The sequence below is a fragment of the Hypoxylon fragiforme genome, assembly GCF_022984875.1.
Source record: "Hypoxylon fragiforme strain CBS 206.31 chromosome Unknown GGS25scaffold_10, whole genome shotgun sequence".
Classification (NCBI taxonomy): Eukaryota; Fungi; Ascomycota; class Sordariomycetes; order Xylariales; family Hypoxylaceae; genus Hypoxylon; species Hypoxylon fragiforme.
The window spans coordinates 2,508,161-2,535,422 of NW_026054765.1; the positions used below are offsets into that span (position 1 = coordinate 2,508,161).

Genomic DNA, 27,262 nt, shown 5'->3' on the forward strand with positions numbered 1-27,262 from the left:
TTTCCGCTCGCTACTTACTCTCTCTTTTACCGCTTCTTCAAGTTCATTACTCTGACACAAGCCCCCCCCCCCTCCCCCAAATCTATATCTCACACCCCCCCCCTTACGATCGTTCTAGACGTTGCGCCGTCCCGCGCCGCAGACCTCCATGATATTTACCATCGTTTAACTTCAACAACTTTACGAAAAGGTCCACGATAAAGGCGCCAATTTACTGACACACCAACTACTCAAGTCGACTTACACGATTTTCGTTAATCATTTTGCGCCATCTTTGCCATAGATTCACCAGAGAAGGAGGGCCATCTCACCTTGGCATGCTTGCCTGACATACTTGCGACTTATTTAATTGCTTGATTTCTCGCAAGTTCTTCTTTTTAGGCTCATTTTGCAAAACTTACGACATCGCTGTCTTGCGACAGCACCTGTTTGAATTTCTTCCAGATGTTTCGCCAGAGGTGAGTTGGCATTCTTGAAGCAGGACCCCAATCAACAACATCGATCCTTGCTTGTGCTCGTCTAGGAGGCTCCATGGGATATAACAGGATCTTCGTTGATGCTCTATGCCCTGGATCAACTTGGAACAAGCCCTGCCATCCCTGTTCCGTTTTACTGACCATGACTGCGCATAATATAGGACAAGCACACAGAAGCCTGGCGACGAACTGCTTGCCAACTTCCGACAGCAGTTCCCCGAGATCACGGCCGTAACCTCACCTTCGGCATCGGGAGTCCCAGCGCCAAATACTGTGACAGCTAATAACTCAGTTCTCATTCCGCCAGATCCAGAACCGTATGTTCGCTTTCTTTTAGACTCACCCCTTCGTGTAGAATCTCTTCTTTGTATTTGCGACAACTTCTATGAGTCGGATGGTTGAAGCGCTGCAAGCGCATCGTGGGAGCTTCGAGCGCGGGGTATTTTCATGACCTTTATGCGACCCCAAGCTAGAGCGCCATAATACTTCCATATTATGATATGGGATTCGCATAGCAAAGCAAAGCAAGGCAGAGTAGTGCAAAGAAATCCTGATGCTAACCCCAAACTTATATCTAGACATCATGGTGCAGGTCCAGATGTGTTCCGAGATCAGGATCCTACACCACGGGCTTCTGGTGCAGAGTGGAGGTTTACGCCTTCGTTACTTGACCCCAGTTCCTTCTCCTTCACCACCTTCGCCAACCAACCGCCAGGTTATTACACTCCTACGCCTGGGGGAACCAATACGTTATATCATTCGCAAGCAGGTGACTTACATACGCCATCAATGGGACTAAGTATGGGACTCGGGACTCCGCTGTCGCTACCTACCAGTGAAGTTGCCATACAAGCAGGAGCCGCCATGATGGACCTCACCCAATATCATCAGGGAATACCACCACCCCAATTTCAACAACATTACAACCCCTTCATACAGCCAACCCCACCACAGCCTTCATTTGCGCCTTCGTCTTTTGTGCACCAGGACACCGGCTACGAGACAATGGACCATGATGGGTCCCCTCTTGATTCCGATAGCCACGAGGAGCATATAGGTTCCATGAATGCGACTTTCCAGTCGCAATCGCCTCCTAACATGAACATGATAGGCTTTCAACATAGGCCGTTCGGAGCGCCTATGACCCATTTATTACCACCTTCAGCCACCAAGTTCCGTTTCCAATCAACATTGAATGCGCCGACGGCAATGATTAAACACGCAGACGAAATTCCAGTAACATACCTGAACAAAGGACAGGCCTACTCTCTCACTGTGGCAGATACTGCGGCTTCTATGCCCATCGTCCCCGGCACGAAGTACCGCACGTTCGTGCGGATCTCCTTTGAAGATGACCAGCAACGGCAAAAACCTGGTGTCTGTTGGAGCTTATGGAAAGAAGGTCGTGGGACCAACGAGGCGCACCAGCGGGGTGGTAAGTTACAAGCCGTTGAATACGTTGAAGCAGGGCCGCCCGCCGAAGGTGATGATAAGCGAACACGTGTCGAACTCGAGACTGCTTCCTTCGATGGGTTTTCGGTCGTTTGGACACCCGGTCTAAGTGGCGTTGCAGAGTGTACTGTCGCTGTTCGCTTCAATTTTCTATCCACCGACTTTAGCCATTCCAAGGGTGTTAAGGGTATTCCAGTGAGACTCTGTGCCAAGACGACGGTGATGCCGCCGACCGATTCATCTCCGCTATCAGACTCAGCATTTGAAATATGCTACTGCAAAGTAAAGCTCTTTCGAGACCACGGCGCCGAACGCAAGCTATCTAATGATGTCGCCCATGTTAAGAAGACAATCGACAAACTCAAACAACAGATTACCCAAGCGGAGAGCGGGGCCAAAGATTTTGGGAAGCGTAAACGAGGTGGGGGTGCACACACCAAGAGACAAGATCATCAGCGTCCAGGCAAAGCCCCAAAACATAAGAGGACTTGGTCAATGTCATCAACAAGTTCTGGAGGCGGTGGCGGTGGTGGTGCGCGACCATCACTCGAGGATGACTTACACTTCAAACTTCAGACACTACAGGACATGTTTACGAGTACTCGGGCAGTAAGTGTTCTCTACCTACGCGGCGACGATTTAGACGATCCAGACCTACACCCAGTAGGCCTCGCTGGGGAGCCGACCGATCTTACCAAAGTCGAGTCGAAAGATAGCGTAGCCTGGAAACTTCGAAGCGCACGGAGTTCGGTGGGTGGATCATCGCTCGTCTCTCCATCGCCGAGTTCCTTGTCTATGAATTCACAGTCGGCCAATACTACTCAGTGGAATGACTTTTCTGGAAGTGGAGAACCTTCGGCTTCCCGGAGAGTTGCTGATGTGCCTACCAAGATCCGCAGACCAGACGTTGATGGGAATTTAAGTGGCTGGATAGAGGCACTAGGAGTCGATCCCTCATATAAGCCACCTATTGAGAGACCTGTTAAGCCCATTGCCTGTTTCTATGTCGTCCGACGACACTCCTCGGGGCCGGAACAACGCGAATTCTACCGAGCAATCTACCTTACCCAGAGAACAGCGATGGAATTTGTATCCCGAGTCTCAATCAAGTGGGCCATCGAATCTGCAGCTGTTGTGCGGGTTGTCCGCGTCCTCAAAAATGGCCTCGAAGTGGAGGTAGATGACGAGATAATTCAAGCAATCCCCGAAGGCCAAGACATGGCGCTCGAAATAGTAGAAGTAGAGCGGAGTATTCCTCAGCCTAAGAGGGAATGGGAACTGATGACGGTTGATGCGCCTGACGGCGACAAGGAGTCTACACACAGCGCATTTCGGACAGCGACCGGTTATGAACTACGACTTACATTCTAAATTATTTGGGTGATGAGGATCGATTATTTACATGGACATTTTGCTTCGACGAATATATTCTAGGGTATGGGAAACGGTTTTCCGGCATCAGGTTTGCCTTCATGCCAACGAACATGAACACTTATACCCAAACGACCACCGGCGGATTTTTTTTGATTATTATGTCTGGCGTTTGAGCGGAATATTAAAAGATACCATTCCCTTAAGGGGCAGCTCTGTTTCTCTTCCGTTCCTTCTGTTGTGACGCGAACCGATTTGCGGATTTTTCTTAGATCTGACGCTGCTACATACAACCTAACTTACATTACCTATAGAAGAAACGATTTGTATTATTGAACGGTGGGCGTTGCTAGAAGGCCCCCCTTACCCCCGGATGCTCCTTTTTTTATTTAATGGTTGTGGGATATACCCAATGGGATCAAGGACGCCCAGCCGCGAGCTATTTTTTTCGGGGTTTACTTGGAACGGCGGCTAGTTAAGCAGGACAGCTGGAGCTACATTACATCCATGGATTACATTGCATTGTGAAGAGGACCTTCATAGTTCACTTCAAGGGACATACCTCACTGTCGATATCACATTACTTTCACTTTCATCTCACTAATTTATTCAAGGACGGCTTTGGGGGTTTTCAGGCTGACGGTATAATGCGGAAGGGGTATCTAGTACATACCTAGTAATAGTACTACCTACCTGTGGTCTCGGCCCATCAAGACGGCGTAGTCCATTCAAACCTTGGGCTATTATCCACCTGGGCACACTCCATAAAGTGACTAATGTATGTACAAGGAATACGAAACAAAACAAAAGATTAATAGACTAAAAAGTACAATACATCATGCTTACCTACCTACTCGGACTACTCTAGGTAGGGTAGATTTATTGGGTCTTGTTAGGAATTGTGAACTCAGATTGATCAATGTTTTTTGGTGTCGAATTTTTGTTTACATTTACAACCATGAATGAATGATTAACTGCTTTGTTGTGCTGTCGTGATCAACCTTCGTTGGCTGATATCGGGATGGGTTGCCCAACTGGGTTTAGTTGGATGACGACGCTTTTAATCTCTCCGCCAATCTGTCTGTGATGATGATCGAGATCGAGACTACCTAGTGTTAGCCTTACTTTGCATCTATGCCCTAATTTTATGGCTTGATCTTTTTTTTTTCTTTTCCTCCATCTTTTTTCTTTTCTTTTTTCAGCAGACTAACTTACCTAGGATTTTCCCTTATGTTAATGAAGTGCCCCTTAAAACAGTATGCTCATTAAAGTGATTCTAGATGCACAAAAATGCGGTGTTGTCGCTGGTACTGGTACCCCCCCCTCAACCCCCCCCTTTCCTTTCTCCCACGGTCACATTGCATGTGGAAGGGCTGAGGCCTAGAACTTTTTGATCTATCCGAGAGGCTTATTGAGACGTACATACAACTTATACATGTAAGTGGTTACCTATTATGTCCAATATACTGTAATTCTATATTAAGTGAACACAACATAGAGAAGATATAGTGGTAGATATAGTGGTAAGTGCAACTAATACATAACTAGATAATATAGACCTACATGTAGGGCTTTGTAGCTTTGTGTTATTCGATAACTATTCAACATTTGAAAAACAGCTCATACTTACATATGTAGTTAGGACGTAAAAAGCGGTTGAATCTCTAACGGTAGTTATGTTCAAATTGCTTACCTAAACTACGAAGTACATGGATAGGCATGTAACTAGTTACCTGCCAGCCTGCTGAATTCTAACTCGATGATGGTACGGACCGTACGGTAGTTCACTTTGTTTAATGCCGTTCCTTCACACCGCATTATAAGTTGTATTGCTTCGAGTCCCGAGGTCTGCCCTCTTCATGCTAATAATGCAATTAGCTAAATGCAATAATGCATTAATTACTATGTATGTGTAAGTGGACAACCCCACTTAACGGTACCTTAATTTTGCACCTAAAGTTCATCACTGCACCTGACATTGTTTGGCGTGGCTTTTAGTGGCTGAATATTACATAGCACTACCATGTAGTTACTATCATGAATGTATCTATCTTCAAGTTCAGGTGTCATCGTCGACCGTGACAGTCGTGACTGCACTGTTACTGTAGGTACATACATCACATACATACCCAGGCGCGGAACTCCGGTACCCAAGACACCGGGTTGTTTTTCTGCAAGTACTACATGTAACTAAATCCTTCTAACTAATTAGGTATAGGTAAGTAGCTACCCCTCCCATTAAAACATTCGACTGGGATGTTCCCCAAATCGAAACACTTTTCCCCTCTACAGGCTACTACAGTACTACCTAGGTACCTAGGGTTACCTTACCTACCCTACCCAGGGTACTTATACTAAAGTCTTATAGAAACGGAACAAATAGGAACATTGAAATCGAAACATCACCAAGTTGACACCGACTAAACCTAACGTGACTTACTAAATCTTCAAGGTTGTTGTCGGTGAAGAAGTCAATTAAGCATGAAGCAACATCCCCGCTCCATCATGATAATATTATACTATTGTTACTACACTAATAGGTATTCCTAGTATTATATCTCAATGCTTCTCTTATACCATCCATACCTAACAGCTTTCTACCTCGGTAGATAATACCCATCAGCATCACTCTAACCCTACGTGAACCCTACGTGAACCCTACGCGTGGGGTTGATAATGTGTCTATCCCGGGGGATAGAGACAAAAAAAGAGGGACGATAAGGATAGGTATCAAACAACATGACAATCGTCATTTCTTGTCAGAGATCGTTCAACTGACCAACGACCGATACTCTATCTCGCCCGCTGCTATCATTCTAATCAAAGAGTCATCCCCTGGCGCATATCCGGACGGTCCCTCATTATCTACCTACGGTACTTACCTGCGTAGTAGGTAAGTTAACTACTCAACATTGAAACCCGCGCATCGTTTTTGCGGATGTAAACGCGGTCTTGCCGACACATTGGCATGCTACGCGCATGATGGCGGCCTGACGTTGAAATTCTAGAGTCTAGCCCACCAAAGCCACAAACAAAAAGGGCTTCGAGATCGACGTCTGAGTTGAATTGAGGCAGTGCATGCTAACCGGCCACGGGAACTCCACCAGCTGTGGCGAGTGGTCGTTTGCGTGCGTGCTCCAACTTAGGTACGCAGCGCCAGCACAGTCGATCTCTAATTCGATATGCGGCTATCTTGTACCACCATCGTCCAACCGAAACCGAACAGCTCCTTCTCGGCTGCTGTCATAGGTAACATGCCTCGAGCTCGCGACTCGCTACATGATGCCTGACTAGGTACCTAGGTATCGGGTATACGGCACTTTGCCAAAATGAAGTTATTTGCATTTCGATAACATCATCCCCCCAGGCGAGACCCAATCATATCTTAGACATGCTACATACTATATGTTTGTACTAGGGTACTCGATATGTAACCTTCAAGACGTTATATGATCAAAAATCCTCTAGCACACCTCTGCGTTTCAAACCCCTGGACTACCATGCTCGGGGCTTCCGGTTCGACGCCCAGTGGACATTTCTCAACTCTGCATAATGAATCTTCTATGACTGCAACTCTAGGTATTTCCTATTTGGACGATTGGTGGGCAGTTAGAAGAATCGGATTACGCCAATAGTGTTAGATCCTAGACATACATATATACCTACCTACATAGGTAGGTACTGATATTGTTGGTCAGGTGAGTAGTTACATACCTACATATTCAATCCCTCCTTACATAGATCCCTATGCGAGTACAGAGGAGGTACTCAACAAGAAGTTCTGTATCAAATATATGCGCCTCCTAAATTCATGTACACACATCGGGTGTCATGGTATGCTAATATTGCTAGGTTACCTATATTACCGGCACTTTTCATCTCAAAAGCAACATAAAGTTATCAAAATGAAACGGGACTCAGATCTACTAGGACTAAATTAACATTATCGATGAACTTTTGGTAAGTATAGCCGCTGCCCTATGGTTAAGCCTTGCATTATTTGTGATAGATATCCACAGCGGGCGAGCGGCTGCTGGAATTAGTTGATTTGGGGGTTAAACGCGTTTCTAACGTATCACATGGCGTTGTGGTAGGTACATTACAACACATGTAAGCCGGCTACAGCGCCTACGATGCCCAGGTATACATCCATACATCCGTGGATATGATATGTGGTTGTAAACATTGACTTCACTTACTTACTACTTGGGTACGTAGGTACTCATGTCGACGCCTGGTGCTGCAGCGAACATTGAAGCAACATTGAACATTATTGATTACAGTTATCCATGGATAGGTGTGATAAGATCCTCGTTACAGCGTCTCATTGAGTTTCTTTAGGCTTTTGCATCATGCACCTGTGACGCGCTGCGAGCAACTAACCCCGGCCTGTCAAGCCCAGGGCTTAGGGGCTGGGGGCTAGGGGCTGTTCAGCGATCAAAGTACCGGTACTTACAGTGACAGTGCGCTAGCAGGTACCTAGCCAGGGGACACACTCGCCACAGACTGTCTAGACCTACGGGAGGCTTGACCTCCGAACCACAACCACGGGCTCTCCGTGGATATCGGTCGAGTGCACCGGAGCCGACCGGTAGCGGCATCTGAGTACCTCAGGTAGGGGGGAAGTTAGGTACAATCATCTGTGCTCGAAAGACAATTTTAATTACATTAGTAGCTGAATTCACTCAGCGGCTTCCACGCAAGCGAGCCTCGGTCAAATTCCACTCGAATTTCGAGCCATTGATCACTAGGTCGCACACCCATCGTGCTCCCATGCGACTTGCCGGCGAAACATGGCATGTTTACACAAAACCTTTTCAGGAACAGCCCAATCTAGACAACATGAGGAGGCCTCACTTATGCCACGTGGACTCGCAATCTACGACAATCCGCATGTCTCATCTAGTATTATGCCCAATAGGAGCCTCAAGACGCGGCTTGCTTCAGCTAGCCAAGGGAGGGAGGTTGAGTTATATTAGGTATGGCAGCGAGCGACACACGACCGGGACGGGTAGTAGGTTATCCATTCGGCGCAATTTCTTAGGTGCCCCAGGATGCTTAAATATCGCCACTCGTGCTCTCGCTAGAGTAGGTATGTATTGTCCCTGCCTACCACCGCCATTCAATTATTGTGCCTACTAGCAGGTACCGCAACACAGTCCGTAACCAATCACGCTTCCAAAGGCAAACTCATCAGGGGAAAATGACATGGTTCAAGGTGGATGGTTGTAATACCTACACCTGCTCCAGCCATAATCGATGCTACGAGCCACAAAGTTATCGCATCACGCCCCTGGGGTAGCTCCCTATTTGGGTCGAATTTGTGCGACGCGGTGGTCGATCGCCACGGTATGAGCCACAAACAGCATGTTTACGATTGAATGGGCACAAGCGAGCGAGGCTCTGCTCTCTACACTACCTAGGTAGGGAAGAAAAAGAGAGGTAGGTCTTGGATGAGCAAATCTTTGCTTTGTTCGGATAACGAGTATGTATTATGTAGCTACTTACTATGTACACTACACTAGCTGCACGAGCGCAAAAAAAATTTGCCACCTCTCGAGCCACAAACAACAAGAGGCCCGCTAAGTTAGTGTAGACTTCTTCGGCCCCAGAACGGGTTGGGTTGGTTCGGCCATGAGGGAGAGCCAATGATATCGTCCTATCGCGAAGCAGACTTTCCTCATCAGGCAGTCCTCCTCCGCACTCGCCACAACGGCGCTCTACTAAGTAGCCTACTGTGCTGCTGTGTGCGTTTGGCCCACCGTTAGAGAGGAATGGATGCATCAGAAGTTAGAACGGCTACCCTGTCTGTCTTCCCGGCAGCATGCGTCGGACATTTAACTCTGGATAGGGAGGGTTCGTCGGACCTCTTTCTTGGTATGTGCGAATCCCTGAGGTGGTGTTGGTGATGGTGAGAATGGTTGATGATCGAGGGTTGGTGATGTGCCACAGCTCGCCACAGGTGCCGACCGACAGAGCAGAGCGACCGGACACTCCTGATGCGCTGGCAGAGGGAAATACGTCTACACTACAATACCTACACACAGTCCAGTGGCTCCACCCCGTTAAGTGTGTCTACCTACATGTTAGTGTCAAGCCTCATCGACGCAGGCGATAGCGAGAATATTAAGTGTTCACTTTCACTTCATCGGGGGGTGGGTGGGAGGGAGCTAACAGGTCGCTTGCTTCGAAGGATAAAGATCTTCAACCCGTCTGACGACAGAGAAAAAAAAAAGTGGCTAGTGAAAAAGTGCCAACGTTAGTGGTGCAGTGGGCGCAAGCACAGCGATCGGCGGACCGGCTGCCGTTTCTGGACGGCGGTTCGGTGCCTAGGTCCGAAAGTTCCTCCGGCGCTTATTCGCCCGAGGCTGTTAGACAGATAAACTTACCATGTGAGTACTTAGGTTGGTAGGTTGTCTGGTAGGTAGGTAGGTAGGTAGGTAGATGGGAGTGGCATGTATACTAACCTAGGCACGCATGCACATACATACGCTGCGCTAGATAGGGAGATGGCCAGGTAGATGGATAGAAGGATAGATACATACCTAGGTATGGGAATTCCGTGATAGCAAGGGATATCGTCAGTGACGCTATTTACGACGAACAATGACGAGTATATCGCCATGCGCTTTGCGAATAAGCCCACGAGAACGGAAAGGGAAATGCGAGGGAAGGATCTTTTTTTTCGTTGGGACCTAGGTACCTATGTAGGTATTTCCGTGCGCTGTTCTCGTAACACGTCATGATATTTTTTTTACCTAGGTACCTACTTAATGGTTCCATGTCGTATTAGTTAGAAAGAGAGATATATAACCCCGTTTCGGACTTAGTAGGTGTATATAACTGGTGATCTTATTGCCAAAACCAAAAAAAAAAAAAAAAAAAAAAAAAAAAACCCCAGAATGGGATGTCGAATGTCGAATTTGTTTGCTCGGTAGGTATGGTGGGTGACGTCATGCGACTTGGGAGAGGGGCAGGGGCTGAAAGGGGATGAGCGACGGGGGGAAAGATGTATGCACATTGGAGAGTTGGGTTAGGTAGTGGGATGTTGATAGGTAGTTGGGGTAGAGGGAAGGGTTTCTTTCATGTGATTGGCGTATAAAAAAACACATTAAGAGGTGAAATCTTTACCAGTAGGCTGGCTAGGTGTACTTTGTAGGCAGGTAGAACAGAGACTTCAGGTGAAGGTATTCGGGTAACTAGTTAATTAGTATTCTACATTAGTTGGTTTCTATTGTGTCTAGTATCTATGGATTAATACCTAGTGATCAACATAATACGGGACATCTGGTCAGTGTCTGTCATCCAGCCCAGGGGTTTCCACGATGCTTCTCCTTTCCAGGCCTGGAGATATGTGCATTTATCCGTGGATGATGCGTATTGAATGTGAATCCTCTTTTTAGCCCCTCTTCTAAACTTCTCATTTCCTCCTTCATGGTAAGGGGCTACTTTGAGTCTCATCGAGGATAGATTGAATCTGTTCCTCACTATACGGAACCTATTTGAACCGAATAACCCTAGCTAGGTGTTAGAATCCAAGTAAACGATTGCGCTGATGGCCTAGGGGAGTGGCAGCCTCAAGCTTAGTTTATTTCCTGCGGCGGGCTGGGAGGCGCCTACTAGATAGTTAGTTCCCCTATCGCCGTGATGATAATGTGCCTGAGTAGTTTATGCGACGCCGTGGTAGAAGCCAATGAACTATACTCATGTTGGATGGTTTACCGGTCTGTCTCTAAGTTTGAAACTTGGTCTAATCGGAAATAAACCATGCGTGAGTGTCGTTGAGGCGCTTCCCTTGGACACATGTCTACCTATATATGCATGCTATCCACCCAACAGCAAAGATTACACCTCCCTCTTTGCGAAAGCTGCTCAAAGCTCTACTAGCGACTGTATCGCGCTCGCCATCGGCGGGATCGACGTGAACAGAACGGTGATCGTCCCGAAGATTGTCATCGCCAGGATCGATAGCGCGGCCGCCCGTGGATCGGTGCGGAGGAGCAACGCTGCGCCGATGGCGGATGAGTTAGCGCCGAAGGTCACGCCGCGGGTGACGTAGTCGTCTGTGTAGATGGCTAGATTAGCGATTTGAGATTCCAGGTTTATTAGAGAGGGAGTGCATGATAAAGAAAAGAGGGGGGCGGAGGGAGTTGCCGGTAAATGGAAAAGAAAGAGCCCCTATATAGGATAGACAGACAGGCAGGCAGGCAGGTACCTTCAGGAATCCTAAGGGCGCGAAGTATCGGCTGTCCAACCAAAACCCCAGCAATACCACTCATGATGGCCAAAGCAGCAACAGTATTGGGATCGCCGCCGAGGTTCGCAGCAGCCGGGATGGCCAGCGCGAGCGTGAGGCTGCGCGCGGTAAACGATAAACTACGCGGTGCGCTGATGCCGATGGCGTAGCACAAGGGCGGGTACGCGAACAGCGAGCCGACGGAGATGGCGACGTTGGGCACCAGGATCGACGCGAAGTGCTGCTTCAGCTCCCGCCGGTACTGGTACACCGGCAGCGCGAACGACACGATGCCCGCGTCGAGCACGCTGGAGAAGAGGTCGCCTGCGCCTGGGAGGAGACCCTGGTGACTGCTTCCGCTCCAGAGCGCCACGTACCCGAGGCCGGTTTTGTACGCGGCGAGGGTGGCGTGGAGGTCGTCGCCTTTGATTAGCCCGAGGGCCCAGATGCCGAGGACGGTTAGGAGGGCGGATACGAGGACGGGGTGGAGGTAGGTTCGCCAGGTTGGCGGGAGAGACATGGCGGCGAAGTAGGCGAGGATGTTGAAGGCTAGGTGCATGGGCATCGCGTAGCCGACGGCATAGTAGAGCGGGAGCCCGACCAAGATGAATAGGATGGCGTAGGTGAGGTGGTCGATGTGGGCGGTGATGATCGCGGCCCATCGAGTTGCCCGTGACGGAGGTATAGGGGCCTGATGGGGCATGCCGCGGGGGGTTACGTCACCGCTTGTCGTCTGGGGAGTACTCGACCGTAATAGGTCCTCCTCTCGCCAGCCATGGGCAATGTCGCGCGAGCGCGGAGGGAGCTGTACATTGATCTCGTCGGACGAAAGTTGCTCTGAACTGGTTACGGGAGTTGATGTCCTCGCAGGCGTAGAGGGCGATGTCATGGGTATTTCCTCGCTGCTGGGGTTGAGCTCCTCTGCGCGCTCAGTCAGGGCCCGCTTTGAGGACCCCAGTACGAGCTGTAGGCCGCGGGTCATATATGCTGCGAGAGCCATCATCACGACGAAGCCGATCACTAGGTAGGCGAAGGAATTAAACATGAACGTTGGGACAATATTGAGTCCGTTCATTAGGTAGGTACTCACCAAAGACGGCAATCATCTTGAGGACCTCGATTCCCCCGATCGAGGGGCTCAGGGGTAGCAGCACGAACGAAGGCGTGAACAAGACATTGATCCATCGCAAGACCCAGCCGCTCTAGTTAGCAATGTCAGTACTTAGGTAGACAAGATGATTTGAGAGTATCCTGCGAAAGGCTTTACTTACCGGGATCTCAACCACACCAACAATGCGCTTCGTCCGATGCTCGCCGAGCACCTTCTCAGACAGCAGCAAGGCCAAGAATAGGATAACGAGACAAGCTACCGAGGACGGGAAGGTCACGGATCCAAGCCCGAACAGTTTATTAACCGCGAAACACGGCAGTAATATCAACAGTATCCCCAGGGGAACATAGAGCCATGACTGTATTGCCTTGTTCCGAGAATGCCGAAGCGCCTTTTTTACGTTAGCATGTTGATCTAGAATGAAGTTGAAGATAAGGGGACAGTCATACGAGTTGTGCTGCGGATGATAAGTCGCTCAGAACAGTGCTATGTTCGGCTATCATTATGAGTTTCTTTTCTTATATCCAAGTCAATTAGCATCTAATTGTTATGTCAAAAGCTATCCGAATGAGAGTGTGTAATGTGATTCATTATAATTATAAGAAGCCTACCTGCCTTACAAGCTGTAAGATGGGTGTTTTTTCATTGATAGTTATACCTACCTACATAGGTAACCTAGGTGTTTATGACGCGCGCGCCGATCTCGGCCCACTTGATCACATCACCTTACTCGAGCTTACGAGCTAAACGACGATAACTTGTAACTTGAGATGTAAATCGAAAACAATTTTGAATGTGTGTCTTGTAATTACATAATATCATCTTACTGGAGATGGGGAGCGTACATAAGTAGGTATGTAAGAGGTTTATTTTCTGTTGAGTATTAGGGGAAGGGGGTGCCATCTTACTACATGGTCGTATAGGAAACATCAACACAACTTGGTTATACATACTAGGTAGTAATTAGAGTAATTAGAGTAACGCATTCACAAATACTGTACCTTACAAACACGAGACACCACCTAGTACATGCAATAGAAGAATGGGATTGTACATTGAACTCATGTCCATCACGTGATCTGTATTATCGTAACTAATAATACATCGTTAGATTCTGAGAGATGAAAAGGAAAAGGCATCCCACAAGTTCCATTTACGCTCCTGTTCTACTCTCTGCTAAACAACCAAGGTCTTGGCTAAGTAGCACATGCATCTAGTATTCATACATTCAATATGTTGTAGCAGTTTAGTTCTACTAAGCTCCAGCAACGACAGCTAAACTCTCGTAAATGGTCCTCTTCACGGCGTAGAAGGTACCGCCAAGCTGTGTGGCTGGGCCCCCATCAGTCGGCAAACCAATGCTCTCGACATCAATGCGGCCCGCGGTGGTCTTCCTCACGACGACAGACCCATCGATGAGCAGCGCGCCTTCGCCCCTGAATTCCGCCGTGTGACCCGATTGCTGCATCGCCTTCCGCAAATCCGCTAGTCGCAAATCTCCAACGTGCAATGGTTGGGCCACGGACCGTGTCGCCGATACCATGTTGGTAGGGAGTATGTCCAGTGTTGGCTCCACAGGGGCTTCGATGGCTGACGGCTCTACTGACTCTTCCGTCTTGAGGCGCTTATTTGCGGCGTCCTCGTCGCGGCTTTCTGCAACAATCTCTTTGTGCATAGCAAGTAATCGGCCGGTGACTGTTGCTATGCTCAACCCGCGTACGTTTTGCCATTTGAGCTGTTTAACTAGGGCAGGGGCGAGCTTAACAACCCAAGCATTTGTATCAACGCTGGCATCAATGGTCGAACCTATACTCGGGGTATATATGCCGGTAGATCCCTCGGCTAGGAGTTTCTTGCAATCCGAAGCCAGCGTTAACGTCTCGCCTTCGTTACCACCAATGAGAATGAGCTTCCGAGGCTGGATTAGGGGAATTAACATGTGTAAGCTTCGCTTATCATGTATGCCGCTAAGATCCATGAACTCAATCTCGAGATTGATGGCAATGGTTTCTTTCGTAAATACCAACCTCGAGGGGCCTTTTGCAATCTCATCGGGGTCATCGGGGATTCCATCGAGCTCATCCTCCACAGGGCCATCTGATATAGCCATTTCAAACTCGTCGGAGACGTTGCGTGTAAGATGTGGTCGTTTCGATGGCCCAGTGCCCTGGCCTTTTGCTGAAATTGCCGCACTATCCCATTTTCGCTTTTTCCCAAGTTTTTCCTGTTCCTCGTCCCTGCCCGCCTGGCCGAAATCCTGACCGTCGCCTTCGTCCCTTTCTTCTGCTCTGAGGTAGTCCTCGGGTCGAATAAGTTCGCCGTAGTCATCGGCACGCTTTCGACGAACCGGATGTGGGAACATCCTATCCCGACCCTTTTTATTCCTGACGTCAAAATCGTAGATGCCCATTTTCTTTAGTAATATGTTGATACCGAGATCTTCGTCTGTCAGAGCGGCTTTTTTCCTACTGGCTTGGCCCATCGTAGTCGCAACATTCAGTGCCCTACCCTGCTGCTCGTTATCGGAATCTTCCGATTCAGACTCCGACTCAGAAACCTCGTCGCCTACATCCGCAGACGACTCAAGTGCGTTGGCACCTCCAGTTTGAAGGGTTGTTTGGAGCTGGCGTTGTTGCGCGAGCCACTGCTGATAAATGGCCAGATCATTGCCCTCCAGAGCTTGCCTCTTCGCAACCGTAAATTCTAGTTCATGTTTAGCTATACCGTTAGAGCCCTCCTTTGCATGTTCTTGGCCTTCTTTCCACCATGTCCAGAGAGTTCTCGCTAAAGATGGGCACGCGTCCGAGATCAACGAAGGGGACTCGGTTAGAATGACCATATTCTTGGGATCTTGTGCAATCTGTTTGAGCACATCTTTCGAGAAACCCCACTCTAATGTTGAATCGCTGGCGATGATTACTTTGCCAGAGGTGGTATTGTCATCAGCCCCGCTGCCGAGAATTTTGTCAATTTGGCCCTTCCTGTCGACAAGTTTTAGATATCTGAAGTCGAAAGGCCCAGCCTCTTTACCCGTTTTGGCTCCGTCAGCCACGCCGTTAACACGTCTAGACCCATCAACGACAGCTTCAAACTCTCGAATGATACTGTCATCCATCCATTCGAGCATACTTCGTGCATATCGCATCGTGCTGTGAATATTGCGGCCCGCCAGGTAGAGCCTAGAGGTCTTTAGCTGGCCTTCGCCAGTAGTCGCGTCGGCTCTCCACGCATGATCCATTAGGTATGCCAACTCCAGCACTCTGGCACTCGAATCAACAGGTATCAAGACAGTTCCTCCTCTCATGACGCAAGATTTGACCTTGCTGAGTAATTGCTCATCTCGCTTACTCCGGCCTCCCGGTATGGAAGGCTTTTCACCTCCTCTGCTGCTGCATACCAGAGCTGTAGGTTTTCGTAATTGCTCAATAATTTCGGCACCTCCACCTCCCGCGCCACCCAGCCAGGCCGCTCCTGCGTATACATTTTCACGTCCTTGATTCCAATCTACGGCGTAGACAATAGACTCCAACCCATGCTGTATATGCCAGATAGTACCCCCGAGTGTTCGACCAGAGTTGTATGCGGTGATTGTGAGACCATTCAAGGGAGGGGAAAACGGAGAACCCAAAGGTTGATGTGGTTGAGAGTACTTTAGGGGGTGAATGAGGGAGAAGTAGGTTGCGATTTCTTCTAGAGTAGGAGCTTGTAACAAAATATCGGAGGATGACTGCTGATTTGTATACAAGACTTCATCGAGGGAGCTAGAAGGTATGGTGGTGGCAGCCAGGGGGGTGGAGGCGTAAAGATCCTGAAGTAAGGTACGGCCGAGAGCGATGACGGGAGAGGTGGCATAGACGGGGATGCGGGTGAAGAGCGGGAAGTGTTTGCAGCAGTGGGCGAATGCGGCGATGTGATTTGTGGTGGCATGAGTAAGGAGAATGAGGGATAATGTTGGTACTTGTCTATATAGAAGATATACGTTAGTCTTTGAACCGATATAGTAAATAGTAAATACCACCAATACCACCAATACCACAACAACTTGTAGAGGATCAGGTATGTAGTAGTAGTATTATAGGACTAGGACTAGGATGATGATCAAATATGAATGTGAAAATAACGTACTTTTCGAGTTCCTTTAACTTCGCGACATCAAACGACTCATCCCAGCCGACGTCGACTAGAAGCTTGATTCCGCCATCAAGCTCGAGGATGGATTGCGACGCGGCGGATTCCGAGAGCGCTCCTTGTAGTGAGCTGAAGGTAAACATGGTTACGTCATTGTATGAAATAGAGTATGTAGCAATCAATTCCAGAGCTTGATGTGCTAAGATGAAAGGGTGATTTATATGTGATGAGGGTTTGCGATCGATAATTAGATTGGATGTTGTGTAGTTGTAAAGTACAAAAAAATGAAAAGACACAATAAGAATTCAAAGCATCGCGCATCAAAGAACCAGACGGGATTTAGAGGCTGTTTGGGAGCATAAGTTTTGCTTATACTTATGGTCCGTGACACTTTAGTACATAAGTATGCTGAAGTGCGTTTTGATTGTGGGGGTTTTCTCCACTAAAACCACGACCAATCAACGCATTTCTTGATGACAATAAGTATTAAGATGTTTGTATGTTTTATATTATTATACATACTTATGTATATGTATGAATTTAAACCGGACTGCTACCGTATTACATAACCTGTGCTGTGTAGGGATTTTCCAGGCGTTAACAAGAGGTACGGTAGGTCAAACCTAAATTTACTGCACGGCTATGTACCTTTTGATATTCCACAGATGTTAACTACCTTTTCTAAGCTTTGCAATTAAATAACTTCTTCAATACTATCTCAAATCAATTGATCAGGGCCTGAATTGAATCGCATCAATTAACTGATCAAGGATCTCAATTTGCAGCGTTTCAATTGGCCCGGTGCGGGTGGTATTTAAGGTTGAAGACCGGGAGCAACATCAGCCGAGCCGCCGCTGTGTGTTAAGCTTAGGGCGCCCACGTGACCCCTCTTGGAGCAGCCTTGAATTTAGGACAAAGGGCTTTTAGAGCCTTTCAGGGCTATTCGTATATTCAAGGCCCCTGTGGCCCCTGTGGCCCCTCTGTAAGTAGGGACATAAGTAGAAATAAGCATCCAAATAGCTGCTCATGAAAAGTCAATAAGCATAAGCTATTTCAAGAAAGCTGATTGGATAAAAAAAAAAGTATTATGGTTCGATCCACAAGCAGAATTATAATGGGTTTCAGAAAAATTATACCTCACAAACACTTTACTTATCCTTTTGCTGAAAACCCACTAAATCCCCATAAGTCTTTTTTTACTTATGCTCCCAAACAGCCTCTTAGTTACCAGGTTTAGCTTGCATGGATACGTACCTAGGTACCCACAATAAGTGCTAAAGGTACCTACCTAGGTACTAGGTACTAGGTATTAGGTACTAATGTGGGTACCTTGATAATTATGTATGTAAGCAAGTGCGACCAGATTATCCAGATATCCAGCGCACGGACCATACATACATACTCATGACAACTTCCAATTGTGGGATCTGACTGGACGGTCTGGACCTGAACTGATTGTCGGGCTGGAAGATGATCGGAAAATCACCGGAATGATATCGTGTCAATTTGATAAGATTTCCATCACTTGAGAAAAAACCCCCTTAGCTTCAAATGCTTAAGGTTCGTATCCATACGCCGCCATATTTTCCATATTTTAGTACTTAACTATGGATACAATTTGACATAATCAACACGATTCAGATGTCATTTCTCAACTGTGGCCACAACAACAACAACCAAAAAACAGAAAGAAAGGAAAACAACAACCAGACGCAATGACACAAATATCTGACTAGAAACAAACTTCAGTCATCTGCTTCATCTATTCGAGTGTCATTTTGTCATTTTTGTAAATGAGAGATACATAAACTTCCTTAATATGTACTAGGTACCATGGAACACATCCAATGTTTATGATCTGCTAGACCGAACCCGATCCGTACCGTACCGCATCCATTCATACCAGGTACTACTAAATACTACGACTTCCTTTGATGTATAGGGGGTAGATTCCGAATAACGATACGACGATAATCCTTGGGTTCATCTCACGTAGAGAGTCTTATTACCTAGTACTTTACCAACGATCATTCGCAATGGCTGATTACTCCATGTATCACGCCCTCGGTCAGGGCGAACAACTCGATCCTAACGATCCTAACCGAACGACTCAACCTGCCCCCCCGCAATTTCAACCTCCAGTTGCCCAAAACCCTTACCAGCAAGGTCCTGCTTACGGTTCTCCCGCACCTCAAGGTCAACATTATTATGGAGGCCCACCGCCTACCGGCAGTCCTTTGCCACCTACCCCAGGGTTTGCGCCTCCGCAAGATGGAGGTCTTGCCTCACAAATGGCAGGCATGTCGTTAGGGGATGGGCAACATACGGCGGCTAGGAAGAAGAAGAAAGATCGCCACGCTTTCCACGCCGTCGAGGCACCAGTGGGCTCGTCTCAAGCTTACAATGGTATTCCACCCGCCGGAACACCTGCTACGGCTTTCTTGAACGCCGACCACTCCGTACAAGCAGGTAGTCAATTCATCGGACAGCCACTCTCGCCGAACCAATTCCCAGCGCCTGTCAATGCGCCATACCAGCCTCTTTCTCCTGCCACTCCTGCTGAATTCGCTGCTAGGGGTGGTCAGATGGATCCAGGCCATGCGCCTGCCTTTGTGCCAGCGGCGGGCGGTGGGCAAGTTTCACCAGACGATATTCCCAGCGTGCCAGTGTCCAGAGATGTGCCCCAGCAATACTATCTAAGCAACGTGTATCCCACCTTCGAGCGTCACGTGCCTCCTCCAGCTACCGTCTCCTTCGTTGCTTACGACCAAGGAAATTCTTCGCCCAAGTTCACTCGGCTGACCATGAATAACATACCAGCTAACGCGGAAGGATTAAATAGCACTGGCTTGCCTTTGGGACTTGTCTTACAGCCTCTAGCCCGCCTTCAGCCCGGTGAAATGGAGGTACCCGTACTAGATTTTGGCGACGTCGGACCACCCAGATGCCGAAGGTGTCGTGCTTATATCAACCCTTTCATGATGTTCCGTTCTGGTGGAAGTAAATTCGTGTGTAATCTCTGTACTTATCCGAACGATACTCCTTCCGAATACTTCTGCGCAACAACACCCCAAGGTGTAAGAGTGGATCGGGATCAGCGACCTGAGCTGACGAGAGGGACTGTTGAATTTACAGTGCCTAAAGAGTACTGGACGAAGGAGCCGACGGGTATACACTGGTTATTTGCGATCGATGTCACTCAGGAGTCTTACAACAAGGGATTTTTAGAGGCTTTCTGTGAAGGAATACTTGCCGCGCTCTATGCACCTGAAGATGGGGAGGAGACGGATGAGAATGGGGAGTTTAAGCGCCGAATTCCCCCTGGTGCCAAAGTCGGATTCGTCACCTATGACAAGGACATACATTTCTACAACTGCAATGTACGTATTGACTCAACTTGGCCAAAGTGATCGCTAACGACTGTGCAGCCCGCTCTTGAACAAGCACAAATGATGATTATGCCAGATATTGAGGATCCATTCGTACCGCTTAGCGATGGTCTTTTCGTTGACCCATACGAATCGAAGGCTGTCATAACCTCGTTACTCGCGCGGTTGCCCACTTTATTTGCAGATATCAAGAACCCGGAACCTGCTCTATTACCAACATTGACCTCCTGCTTAGCTGCTCTAGAAAAGACTGGAGGAAAGATTGTGTGCTCGCTGTCTGCTTTACCTACCTGGGGCCCTGGCAGACTTTTTATGAGGGATGATGGACAGTACACAGGCGGAGAGATTGACAAAAAACTTTTTTCAACTGAACATCCCGCGTGGAGGAAAACCGCAGAGAAGATGGTTGCGGCTGGTGTTGGTATTGACTTCTTTATGGCCGCGCCGTCCGGTGGATATCTAGATATTGCTACTATTGGTAAGTTTGTCAACGAAACTGGCACCGTGAAAATTACAACTAACAATTTAAGGCCATGTCGCGTCCACGACGGGTGGAGAGACTTTCTACTATCCAAATTTCGTAGCAGGTCGTGACAACGCCAAGCTTTCTCTCGAGATCAAGCACACGGTCACAAGGGAAACAGGTTACCAAGCACTAATGAAAGTTCGATGCTCCAACGGTCTCCAAATATCGGCTTACCACGGTAATTTTATACAACATACCTTCGGGGCCGATCTTGAAATAGGGGTAATCGACGCGGACAAGGCTGTGGGCGTTACTTTCGGTTATGATGGAAAACTTGATTCGAAGCTCGATGCTCATTTCCAGTCTGCCCTTCTATACACTACAGCTTCCGGTCAGCGCCGAGTCAGGTGTTGTAACGTGATCGCAAGTGTTAGTGATAATCCGCGAGAGTGCATGAAATTCGTCGATCAAGACTCTGTCTACACAATTCTTGCCAAGGATGCAGCTTCTAAACTTGCTTCAACTTCGAGCACGTTAAAGGACATTAGGCTAGGTCTAACAGAGAAGACGATAGATATTCTTGCAGGGTATCGCAAGAATTTCTCGTCCCAGTCTCATCCACCAGGGCAACTTGTCATGCCGGAGAAGCTCAAAGAGTTTTCCATGTATATGCTTGGTCTTATCAAGTGTCGGGCTTTCAAGGGAGGAAACGAAACGTCGGATCGGAGAGTACACGAGATGCGCATGATTAGATCTATAGGCGCCCCCGAGCTCAGCCTCTACCTTTACCCCAAGATGATACCCATCCACAACCTAAACCCGGAGGACGGATTCCCTGATGAGCAGACCGGCTACTTGAAAGTGCCTACGGCCACTCGCGCATCGTTCAGCAGAGTTGAGCCGGGTGGGGTATATCTGGTGGATAACGGGCAGCAATGCTTATTATGGTTCCATACTCAAACCTCTCCTAACTTACTGGTGGATCTATTCGGGGAAGGCAAGGATAACCTCACCTCACTTGATCCATACAGTTCATCTCTGCCAGTTCTACAAACGCACCTAAACGCCCAAGTTCGGAACATCATCGAATTCCTAAAGACCATGCGTGGTTCCAAGGCTTTGACAATTCAACTGGCCAGACAAGGAATCGATGGGGCTGAGTACGAGTTTGCGAGAATGTTGGTTGAAGATCGGAATAATGAAGCACAGAGTTACGTGGACTGGCTAGTGCACATTCATAAGGGTGTTCAACTTGAGGTGAGTTGATTCTTTCCTATTTATACGCGACATAGGAAATCTTTTTAGAAACTAGTTCTCTAGTTATAGTTGGGGAGTGATCGCTGATATAAGTCAATACAGTTGGCTGGGCAAAGGCGAAAGGATGGTGATGAGCATAGTTCCCTAGCGTCAACGTTCCAGGGGCTGAGGCCACAGTACTGGTAAGATATCAATCATGAGAGGGGACATATACGGTTAGTCCTAGTCCCGAGTACCTGGTATATGGAAGCATTTTAGGCATGAATGGAGAGTCTGAAGGGGAAATGACTCCTAAATCTTGAAGATACGTATGGCCCTCCCGTATCTTGGTTTCACCGCATCAACATCGGATCATGTTTTGTTTTTGTTTTTGTTTTTTTTTTCAAAAATGGAGGCGACATCCTACATCCATCCTAATTCATCGAGCCATTCCCCCCGACCTAGCCGTTTGGTGCTATCCAAGTAAATCTGTGACGCCCCGTGTCGCTCCGGATAACCCTTTTGAGACACGTGTGGATCACCAATGATTATTTTCCGTTAAACTCCCTCATTAATCACTCACTTACGCACCAATCCCGGTGAAATTGACATCCGTAGATCTTATTCGGCCGAAGTGCCCTGCACCTCGCCTGCGACGGCGGTGGAGCAAAGCAAACAATAATTTGGTGAAATCACAACCCGAGACACCTAAAAATTGCCGACTGCTCCAGTCCGTTTTAGCAATAGCAATCAACGGGCATGGCTCGGTCCAGGGTGTTTGCGGCCGGCAAGTAAACCATGTGTTCAGGGACGATATTGCCCTTCTCGGTCATGAATTGCACATTAGATATCAGTGAATAAGATGAACATCAAACTTAGGTATCCTCTCAGGATAGTGAATTTAAATCATGCTCAAGACGCACATGTTCAAGATAATTAACTGTTGATGTTTGGATATTCTAGGTTAGCATCATACCCAGGTAGATACCTACGTTGCTACATGGTAGTATCTCGCGTCCAAGAGTATAAGATCATAGAACAAGCAACATCAAGTGTGATCATTCTGCCTCGTAGTGACAAAGCAACCCATCGTAAGGTTAGTAGGAAACTCTCAGCCAGCCTCATCAGCACCCTGCACATACACAAGGGGGGTCTAACCCATAGCCGCCATATTCTTTTCTCAATGCAGTCATTTTCGACATACCAATACTACGGGACGGGTCTGCCACAAGCCGCGTCGAATGACTTTAAACTTGTCATAATAAATGTCCCATGACCCCGACCGACTAGGTGATCTCTGAGACATACTCGAGCCGCTGCGCGGGAAGAAGCCTTTTTTGAGGAATCCGAGAACAAAAAAAAATCAAGGTCGTTGCCGCAGGTGCTATATTATTTTTGGAGCCCGCCTTTTTGTAAGGGAAGAGTGATTCTTCCTACCCCCTATCCATGTCCATCCCTCCTTAGCCGCTAACAAGTCATCTATCATCTATCTCATGTGACTTATCATATGTGTGTCGCGGCTCCTCTAGGCTCGGCTACATACTTGCACTATCTAGTCATTGAGATCGATAAAAGGATATAGGCTTAGAAGAATATCCCTACCTAGTCCTCATTCCCTGCCCACCTATGTATAGGCCTGTTACTGAAAAATTCCTAACGCAGATATGTGGTAGCTCATCCTACATCCTAACGGCACCGGGTCTCGGCGCCTCGTACTACGATTTAGGTTAGGTGCCTAGGCTATAGGTAAGTATTTTCCAGCTTGCGTCGGCAACCTACAGCGTCTCCAACAGGATCGTGCGATGCGATGAATCGAGCGAGATATGTGTGAGCCTTCGATCTGAGACCCTTGTCCGTGATCGCAGTACCTACATACGTTAGGTACCTATTTACTTACATAAGTGTGTACAATGTATGTAGGTATGTACAAGATATGTAAGCAGTTTTGGTAAATAAAGAATGCTGTCGGTCATGGCAATGGCTTTTTCAGTCGGCTTTCTAATAGGTTCGCGAACGCTTACATGTAGATGCATACCTACCTACCTAGCAACGGGAGAGTCGAAGAGGAAAACCGCCCTGCGTCGGCACATGCCTAGGTATGTATCTCAAGTGACATATTTTTTTTATAAAAGAAAAATCTCCTAAGTGGCTGATACACACCATCTATAGGTACGAAACCGCTGCCTAACTCTGCCTGACCCTGCTTGCTGCGAGCCTCAAGCCCACATGGCTAGAAGAGGAGGAGGGGCATATGGGCATGGGCATGGGCATGGCATGAGAGATCGGATTCGCCTATCTGAGAACAGGGGCATGATGGTTAACCCCAGTCAAAGGAATGTACATACCTACCTCTACTTGCAGGCTCGGGGGAGTGAGTAAGTAAATAACTTTCATTTTCTGCATAAACCATACCTATTCTAATGTTCATTGCCTTCCATACCTGCCTACCTAGGCAGGTAGTCTTTGTCTAACTCAATGATCAGCTCCAAATGTCGGTCAAAGTCCAAAGCTCTATCGATATATGTAGGTTACATGTACAATATGTATGGCTCGATGTGTTCTAGAAGGGGAAGTTAAAAAATAAAACACAGCAATGATGATGCTTATGCTAGGGTTGCTTCCATATAGCCTCACCGCCTGATGCGATGACTGATTTCTGTGGACCTGACTAGGATCTCAGGATGGTGTAAGAGGATTCCAATTCAGTGACCGAACTATTTCTAGAATTGCTACTTGATCCTTCTGACCCTCCCAAAAACCCTTTCAACAAAAGGACTATCGAGTACTAGAAGGTGCTTAATATGACTTCTTATAAGTCATGGCTGATGTAGTGTCATGCAATGACAAGGCTAGGCGGATGTGAGATTATATGTCCAGCAGCCACAGAATGTCGACCGGGCATATGCTATTATAACGTACAATAGGCTCGGTGGCGCTGGTCTAGAGCTGATGGCCGTATAAGAATAAGTAAATAGGTAAGTGTAATCACCCGGAGACCCCCTTTGTCTTGCATTAAGGGAAGAGATTCAAAACGGCTCGATCATCCCTCTTTACTTGTTAAATGGCACCCCTGCCATACCTATTTCAACAAGTCACCGATACCCTATTTCGACCGGATATGCCGAACACCCCATAATGCGAAGACTTTGGATCAGGGGCAACGAAAGGGAGCCCACCTGCTTCCCCGGCGGCAACGATGCCGGGTTACGGGGAATTATTCCACACCTCGGAGTCAATTCCGTCCTTACCAGAAGTATTGAGATCCCCAGTTTGATCGCTCCAGAGGGTTGAAACCCACTTTGTGAGGACGGGTACTATTCGAACTCGCGTAATGCATGTTCCATGACGCAATCTTCACTGTCGCGTACGAAAAGCCGAAAAGCTTCACATATCCAGCCTAGGTATGTACCTAGTAGGGTAAGAATATAGTATAGAACAACGGTAAGGCTACCACTCTACTACTCGTTTTACTGTACATACAAGCAAACTAACCAGAACCCTTAGCGAGAAGGTCACAATACAGAAGATACCAACAGGAAGAATGACCACCCTAGTTTGCCTTAATCCAACCCTTTTCCTGCACCCCCCATTTGCCTCCCCGTATTCTCGGGTCGAACCCCGAGTCCACATGTTCGTATGACAACAGTTCGACGCTGTGTGATGGCGTACGAAGGAGAAAAAGGACAAGAGAAATTCCCAACGCTCTTTTCTCCCCCACCTACCCGTCCTAGCTTACTACTGGCTACTGGTCCTCCTAAGTTTCACGACGTAAGCATCGAGATACCGTATCTGGGGTCAGGCCGGCTCATTACATTCTGGATCTCGCTGGGGTTGAAGACGCGTGAGAAGATGTCGAAGTCGGACAGCGGCGAGCCCGAGCTGCCCGAGCCGCTGGAACTCGAGCTAGACGAAGCTTTAGACTTACCCTTGGAGCTGCTGCTGGAGTGATGCCCGTGGCTATGACTGTGACTGTGGCTATGGCCATGCCCGCCCTTGCTCTTTTTAGCGATGTCGTCGAGAATCAGCTTGGCCGTGTTCTGGCCTTGGTCCTCGAACACAAAGGCGACGTAGTCGAAGCGGCCGCGGATATCCGGGTCGTAGAGGAACACGTCGCGCCAGAGTTCGGCAAGCTCCTGCGGGGGGTTGCGGTGGCCGTTGCCGAGGCCGAAGTCCCCGATGACGACGGTGCGGTGGTCGTGGTACACGCAGATGCGCAGGGCGGCGCGGATCTTGTTGCGCACCATCTCGCGCTCCAGCGGGAATGCATACTTGGCGCCGCCGTGGCTCAGTTTAGGCCAGCGGGCCGCAGGCACCGAGACTACCGGCAGGTCGTGCCACTGGTCTAACTTTTTGTACTGGTCGTGCGGCCCGCGGAACACAACTACGTATGCAGAGTATACGCCTCCTTCCGATGGGATGGGGTAGTTGCTGTCGACCTCAGAACCCGGCCCTGGCGTGTTTAGCGTCGCCGAGAGCGTGCTACGTCTGCATAGGCGCTCCTCATAGCCCACCTAGAAATCGTGTAAGTAGCTAACCTAGACAGAAGGCTGTATTGCGTAAGATCACGAGATTCAAGAAAACCCGGCAGTTAAGAGCCATAAGTCAAACGTAGGTGCCATAATAATGCCTGGTAGGTGAGGTGAGCAAAGAGCAGAAACAAGTAGATAACTCACCACCCCAGTCTCCCAATCCCCTCCAGGTCTCTTATCGTTCGCCGCACATATGAACGGTATCCGGATGTTCACCTTGTTTTTCCAATTAATTGTAAAGTCAACGGGATCCCCTGGGCAAATATCTGTATAACTTGTCAGACAGAACAGCTAGAAGATAGGGCTGGAAGGAGGGGCACCCACAAAACTCGGGAGGGGACGGAGCAAAGCCAGTCATAGAACTTGGAAGATGGATCTGCTCTAACGGCTGCTGGAACAGGTAAGAGTGAGTTGGCCATTGGTGTGCGTAGTCTCTCCTTATGACCGGAATATAGTGTCGCTTCGTCTCTGCGGCAACCTCAGAAGGCTTGGGCTTGGAAGAAGGCATTTCGAGGAGATATATTTGGGGCCACTGGATGATGATTTCTAGCAAGGTGATAAAGAATCTTTTTAAGCGGCAAGCTGGGGCGAAGAAGCAGTCTAGGTTAGGCGGTTGGGACTTAAATATCTTTATAAGATGCCGGATAGGATGCGGCTACTCCGTTCGCCTACATCGAAGGCCCTGAATAGACAGGGACTCATGTCTATTACTTGAGTAGATGGGAGCATCCAAAGTGACGGTAAGAGGCCCGGGAGAGACTCTGTGTAACCAATATAGGATGATTGCTCTTATAGAGTCCACTATGTCCTAGACATTGAGATGAAATGAATTCAGACAATAAGTTGGGAAGGGGGGGGAACTTCTGCT

At 48.1% G+C, this 27,262-nt stretch overlaps 5 protein-coding genes across 5 annotated transcripts; 2 read left to right on the plus strand and 3 right to left on the minus strand.

Moving 5' to 3' along the window:
• On the plus strand, nucleotides 1–3,689 carry GGS25DRAFT_100009 (CP2 transcription factor-domain-containing protein). Its single transcript, XM_049255951.1, has 3 exons — nucleotides 1–458; nucleotides 638–793; nucleotides 1,055–3,689. The coding sequence occupies exons 1-3, from the start codon at nucleotides 445–447 to the stop codon at nucleotides 3,297–3,299; spliced, it is 2,415 nt and encodes an 804-aa protein (XP_049112665.1). The 5' UTR covers nucleotides 1–444; the 3' UTR covers nucleotides 3,300–3,689.
• Nucleotides 3,690–10,965: 7,276 nt separating this feature from the next.
• On the minus strand, nucleotides 10,966–13,287 carry GGS25DRAFT_100122 (LrgB-like family-domain-containing protein). The gene is made up of 5 exons (XM_049255953.1): nucleotides 13,096–13,287; nucleotides 12,807–13,037; nucleotides 12,626–12,737; nucleotides 11,515–12,555; nucleotides 10,966–11,362 (listed from the first exon to the last, which is right to left on the minus strand). Exons 1-5 carry the CDS (start codon nucleotides 13,147–13,149, stop codon nucleotides 11,172–11,174), a joined length of 1,629 nt encoding a protein of 542 aa, XP_049112666.1. The 5' UTR covers nucleotides 13,150–13,287; the 3' UTR covers nucleotides 10,966–11,171.
• Nucleotides 13,288–13,577: 290 nt separating this feature from the next.
• Nucleotides 13,578–17,194, minus strand: GGS25DRAFT_512042 (beta-lactamase-like protein). The gene is made up of 2 exons (XM_049262762.1): nucleotides 16,772–17,194; nucleotides 13,578–16,608 (listed from the first exon to the last, which is right to left on the minus strand). The coding sequence occupies exons 1-2, from the start codon at nucleotides 16,915–16,917 to the stop codon at nucleotides 13,902–13,904; spliced, it is 2,853 nt and encodes a 950-aa protein (XP_049112667.1). The 5' UTR covers nucleotides 16,918–17,194; the 3' UTR covers nucleotides 13,578–13,901.
• A 1,464-nt stretch (nucleotides 17,195–18,658) lies between these two features.
• Nucleotides 18,659–22,156, plus strand: GGS25DRAFT_100180 (beta-sandwich domain of Sec23/24). The gene is made up of 4 exons (XM_049255954.1): nucleotides 18,659–20,154; nucleotides 20,203–20,641; nucleotides 20,694–21,886; nucleotides 21,989–22,156. The coding sequence occupies exons 1-4, from the start codon at nucleotides 18,811–18,813 to the stop codon at nucleotides 22,070–22,072; spliced, it is 3,060 nt and encodes a 1,019-aa protein (XP_049112668.1). The 5' UTR covers nucleotides 18,659–18,810; the 3' UTR covers nucleotides 22,073–22,156.
• A 3,153-nt stretch (nucleotides 22,157–25,309) lies between these two features.
• GGS25DRAFT_528717 (uncharacterized protein) lies at nucleotides 25,310–26,902 on the minus strand (the record flags this gene model as incomplete). The annotated part of the gene is made up of 3 exons (XM_049265212.1): nucleotides 25,310–26,376; nucleotides 26,539–26,660; nucleotides 26,719–26,902. The coding sequence occupies 3 exons, from the start codon at nucleotides 26,900–26,902 to the stop codon at nucleotides 25,627–25,629; spliced, it is 1,056 nt and encodes a 351-aa protein (XP_049112669.1). The 3' UTR covers nucleotides 25,310–25,626.
• Nucleotides 26,903–27,262: the final 360 nt, after the last annotated feature.